This window comes from Neoarius graeffei, chromosome 27, assembly GCF_027579695.1.
Source record: "Neoarius graeffei isolate fNeoGra1 chromosome 27, fNeoGra1.pri, whole genome shotgun sequence".
Classification (NCBI taxonomy): domain Eukaryota; kingdom Metazoa; phylum Chordata; class Actinopteri; order Siluriformes; family Ariidae; genus Neoarius; species Neoarius graeffei.
Genome location: NC_083595.1, coordinates 41,751,932 through 41,757,931, shown reverse-complemented (window position 1 = coordinate 41,757,931; position 6,000 = coordinate 41,751,932). Strand labels below are relative to the sequence as shown.

Below are 6,000 nucleotides of genomic sequence, written 5' to 3'. Positions count from 1 at the left end.
GTCCAAGGTGTACCCTACCTCTCACCCATAGTCAGATGGGATAGGCTCCAGCTTGCCCACGACCCTGCATAGGATAAGCGGTTATGGATAATGGATGGATGGAATTTCTGTGGCAGTACAGCTGAAAAAAAAGAAATAATTGAAAGCCCAATATTGTCATGACATTCATGCCTGTGATGAGTGTGTGTAAACTTCTGAAAAAAAAAAATTAGATATATAAAAACACATTTGTAAGAAAAAAATATGGATGGCATTATATATTCTGAAACAAAAATAGGTAATTAGCTACTCAACTGCATAATTTTATAAATTCATTCAGATGCTAGACATTAAAGATTGAAGTAAAATATTTGTATAGATGTTGAGTATTTTTATAATATATACATTTTTTTTTCAAATGTAAATGCAAGGTGAACTGACATGCTTCGCATATTTTGTCCAAAGTCATTGTGGATGATAAATTTGATCCACAAACTAAACACCAGATATGACAGTGAAATATTTGTACCTCTTCATTCATTCTCAAGAGTAAAATCATACATAAGTAAACAGAGCCAATGTCAGCTGAAATATGAGATAGAGAGAGAGAGAGAGATATCGATCCTGCCCTTATGCTTTTAGGTTACAAAGCAAATATGTTGTTTTAATAAGGCACTTACTTAATATCATTTTTTAAACATTTTCCCATTGTACTAATGCTGAATCCACCTTCAAGCCACCTGGGCTATCAGCTTCCCTTCCAGAGCCACGTCTCAGCATTACCTGTTGACTTTTCCACACTAAACCCAACAATACAACAGAGACGGTAGTACAAGGCATGACTGCTGATTGATTGTGTCCTTTTCCTTCTGCATAAATCAAGGCTGTGACATTTGTTTTCTGAGGCGTGAAGGAGTGCCTACAACCAGGTAACTGTCCCGTGAAGGCTCCCTGACACTCAGTGACTTGCTGCTGGGCTTGCAGGTTTTCAGCAAAGCTGTCCTGCAGGGATCATGCTTCAGCAGGTACATCCCAAGCGTTTCCCAGCCTCCACCAACACGCACCATAGCATGCTTATCATTCAGCATCTGGGAGGGGCGGGGGGGGGGTGAGAGAGAGAGAGAATATTTCAGATGTGTTATATCTTTCTATATTCTTTGTACATACACTCACTGGTCACTTTATTGGAACACCCATACACCTGCTGTTTTATGCAGTTCTCCAATCAGCCAATCCCTCGACAGCAGCACCATGCATGACATCATGCAGATACAAATCAAGAGCTTCAGTTTAATGTTCACTTCAAACATCAGAATGGGAAAAACTGTGATCTCAAAGTATGACTTTCACTGTGGTATGGGTGTTGGTTTGAGCCAGATGGATTGGTTTAAGTATTTCAGAAACTGCTGATCTCCGGGGGTTTTCACACACACAACAGTCTCTAGAGTTTACCCAGAATAGTGCAAAAAAAACAAACAAACAAAAAAAACACTGGGTGAGCGACAGTTCTGTGGGTGGAAACATCTTGTTGATAAGAGAGGTCAGACGAAAATGGCCAGATTGGTTTGAGCTGCTGGAAGGATATAGCAACTCATAAATCACTCTTTACAACCGTGGTGAGCAGAAAAGCACCTCAGCATGCAACAGCAGAAGACCACATTGGGTTTCACTCCTGCCAGTCAAGAACAGGGATCTTAGAATCAAGAACAAGTTCCTATTAAAGTGGCCGGTGAGTGTATGTCCGAATACGTGACGTGAGATCTGTGAAAGCTGGCCACCTAAGAATTCCTCTGTTAAATGGTGGAGTGGAGAGGCCTCCATGGTGCTTTAAAACTGTAGAAGCTTTGCTCTCATGCAGTACTAAAAGTGCTAGTAATAACATCATCATGGTAGTAGTAGTACCTGTAATAGCAGTAGTAATAGCCAGAACTGTACCAGAATTATTGGCACCCATATATTTTATACAGCGCCCTCCACAATTATTGGCACCCCGGTTAAGACGTGTTAAAGCCTTAAAATAAATTCAATTTTTATTGCAGAAGCATAATCTCACACTGAAAATTGTAGAAAAATGTAACCCTTAACTCAAGTGAATTTAAAAAAAAAAACAAAAAAAACATCCCTGACTAAGAAATAATTATTTTTCATAAAATCACCTGTTCCACAATTATTGGCACCCATAACAATTCCTAGAAAATAAATGTAATTGAAGCATTTCTGTCATTTCTACTATAGTTTATAAAGTTGATCAGAGTATCTAGGAACCTTTAATTAGTAATTCATCACATCCTGTTTCCCTGGGGTATAAATATGATGTGACACAGAGGCCTATTTCTTTTATCCACTCTTCAACACGGGAAAGACAAAAGAACACACCATTCAAGTAAGGCAGATGTGTGTCGACCTTCATAAGTCAGGCAGCGGCTACAAGAAAATAGCCACTCGCCTACACCTGCCCATATCTACCGTCAGAGGAATTATCAAGAAGTTTAAAACAACTGGAACAGTGGCAAACAAGCCTGGACGAGGATGCAAGTTTATCTTGCCACCACGCACAGTGAGGAGGATGGTAAGAGAAGTAAAAAGTTATCCAAAGCTCACTGTTAGAGAATTGCATCAAAGAGTAGCATCTTGGGGTCACAAAGTCTCCATAACAACCATCAGGCGCTATCTACATGCCAACAAGCTGTTTGGGAGGCATGCACGGAAAAAGCCTTTTCTCACAAGCATAAACATAAACGTCTGGAGCTCGCTAAGCGGTACTGGGGCTTCAAATGAGACCGTGTGCTTTGGTCAGATGAGACCAAGATAGAGCTTTTTGGCAACAAACACTCTAATATATTACAAAAGATGAGTATGCGGAAAAGCACCTCATGCCCACTGTGAAGTATGGGGGAGGATCGGTGATGCCGTGGGCCTGTTTCTCTTCCAAAGGCCCCAGGAACCTTGTTAGGGTGCATGGCATCATGAACTCTTTGAAATACCAGGGCATTTTAAATCAAAATCCGGTGGCTTCTGCCCGAAAGCTGAAGATGGGTCGTCACTGGGTCTTTCAGCAAGATAATGACCCTGAACATGTGGCCAAATCTACACAAAAATGGTTCACCAGACACAAAATCAAGCTCCTCCCATGGCCATCTCAGTCCCCAGACCTCAACCCAATTGAAAACCTGTGGGGTGAGCTGAAGAGGAGAGTGCATAGGAGAGGACCCAGGACTCTGGACGATTTAGAAAGATTGTGCAAAGAATGGTCGAATATCCCTCTCTCTATATGTGAAATGTTATAGGAGAATATTAAGTGCTGTCTTGTTGGCAAAAGGGAGTTGTACAAAGTATTAACATCAGGGGTGCCAATAATTGTGGCACACATGATTTCTTGTAAAAGAATTATTTCTTTTTTTTTCCACTGAATAAATGTACTTGAATTAAAGGTTGGATTTTTCTCTTTTTTGCATTGTTGTCCTATATTATTTTAAAAAATTAATTTATTAGAAGCCTAAGAACATATATCTTAACAAGGGGTGCCAATAATTGTGGAGGGCGCTATACATACATACACACACACACACACACACACACACATTATATAAAAAATTAAATTCGTACAGCACTTTTAACAATAGACATTGTCACAAAGAAACTTCACAGAAATTTATCAATTCCAGATATATCACTCTTTGCATGAGTTCTTCATTTCACATATTCATTTTTGTTCTTTTCTCTAGAAGGGTGTCAATAGTTCTGGAATCACCTATATGCATTATAGTTGTAAATCCCTCAGTAAATGTCTCGCTTCCTTTGTCTTCAAACCCACAGGGTTGACAAAATCATCCATTTTATGTATTGTGAAGAATGAGTCCCTTCGAGTAAGCCCCTTTCTTTTGGAACAGATTAAATATTGAAAGCCTGCATCTCATTATGCTTCACTAAAAGGCAAATGAGAGAGAGAGAGGGAGAGAGAGAGAGAGAGAGAGAGAGAGACTGTCAAAATCTCATTACGTTTAATGAAACACTGCCTCATGGCACCAGCTGAGCACCAGTTTAAGAATAATCCAACACACACACACACACACACTTTTTTTTCTTTCAAACTTACAGCTGTGATACATAAACCTCCAACACCCTCTAGCATAGTGCAAGCATTGCCATGGTAACAGCAGTTAAACAATAAAAAGCAGATACAGAGATGAAAAATGAAAGGTGGGGAAAGAGAAGGAAAGAGAGAAGATACTCCCCTGTCCCCAGAGACATTCAGACACCCCTCCTCTCACCTCACTCGCTATCGGACATAACCCCTTCATTAGAGAGCTGTTCCACTGCTGGTATTACAAGCAGATTTATTTCAGGGCTCCCCTCCCACTTCAAATCCCAATGGTCTGCTATGCATTCTAATTGACACACACACACACACACACACACACACACACACACACACAGGTTTGGTGTTTCTAATACATGTGCTGTGTGTATCAGCTGCTCTGAAACGGATTAACATGTCAGGGTTGTCAGTCTGCTCAAATCTAACATGAATTGAATAAAGGGGATCCCTGTGTGTTGACGCCTCTTATTTCAACCAAACCCCCACATGCTAAATGAAATAAAAAACAATTTTTAGTATTACATTTCAAAGCCTGGACATCTTTTTTATTTTCTGCAAATTGTGTCTTTCTTCTCTCACATGCAGACCTTCGCTTTAATAATTCACAGCTTCATTGAATAATTGAACAGCATCTATATATTTTCCGTTCTTCCTGCATTCTGTCCAGGACTACTGGAGAACAGGCTGTGCTAGCAACAGTGGCCATGAACGCATTCAGATCAGCGTTTCGAGTCATTGTGTACTGAGATATTGAACGATGAGTGTTTTGATTCAGGGCCAACACACTCCCCATCCTCCACTCCCTTTCAATGTCCATTCTCCAATGTGGAAACTGAATAAAACTCCAGTTTTTTTTCTTCTCTTTCTTTCCAGCTGTAGTTCAAGCCACAGCCACTAGATGCCAGACTGCAGTTACTCCAGCAATCGAATATGCCAGCATTTGTCAAGTTGAGAAGAATATCTCCCCAAGGATCACATGCAGCCTAGTAGAGATGTACGGTACTAAATCAGGAGACAGACTGTTCCATCTCTATGTCTATTTTTGTCTAATCGTTTGCAGAATGAGGGGCGTAAATGCAGACACCATCCAGAACTAGAAAAGAAACCGAGCGGATAATCATAGCTCGTGGAAAAGACAGTAATTCAGGCATAATGACTGTTTAAGCAAAGAAAGTAAAAGACGCATAACGAGACTAGAGGACCAAAACATCAGTAAATTCATATTCTCTCTTCTCATGATGTTCCTGATGCCATCCAGGTTTTTAAATCCTTTACTGAAGAGATGTCATGAATGAAGGTGCGATGAACAGAGATGTCATCTCATCTCATCTCATTATCTCTAGCCGCTTTATCCTTCTACAGGATCGCAGGCAAGCTGGAGCCTATCCCAGCTGACTACGGGCGAAAGGCGGGGTACACCCTGGACAAGTCGCCAGGTCATCACAGGGCTGACACATAGACACAGACAACCATTCACACTCACACCTACGGTCAATTTAGAGTCACCAGTTAACCTTTGGACTGTGGGGGAAACCGGAGCACCCGGAGGAAACCCACGCGGACACGGGGAGAACATGCAAACTCCGCACAGAAAGGCCCTCGCCGGCCCCGGGGCTCGAACCCAGGACCTTCTTGCTGTGAGGTGACAGCGCTAACCACTACACCACCGTGCCGCCTCTGAACAGAGATGTAGATAGATGAAAAGCTATCTCCAGTATAAGAATCTCTTTAAAGTGCATATGATAGATTTAGAAACAAATATGTGTATTATTAAGATGTTAAAACTCAGGTCATGTATCTGTTAACAGTGATTTTACTGATTAGCTGATTCAGATGAATGAGGTAGATATCACTCCTATAATTCTCCATTATTGTCACATTTGCTTAATGCCGATTAACTGCTTTACGCATTGCTTTCTGTG

At 40.9% G+C, this 6,000-nt stretch overlaps 1 protein-coding gene across 2 annotated transcripts in view; it reads right to left on the bottom strand.

The window, feature by feature from the left end:
* Positions 1-358: 358 nt before the first annotated feature.
* Positions 359-6,000, bottom strand: part of gas2b (growth arrest-specific 2b) — a 46,731-nt gene continuing 41,089 nt past the window's right edge. For both annotated transcript variants that reach the window (XM_060911948.1, XM_060911949.1), the window contains exon 8: positions 359-1,067. In XM_060911948.1, coding sequence (XP_060767931.1) covers positions 858-1,067 — 210 coding nt within the window. In that variant the 3' untranslated portion in view covers positions 359-857. The remainder of the gene's footprint in view (positions 1,068-6,000) is intronic.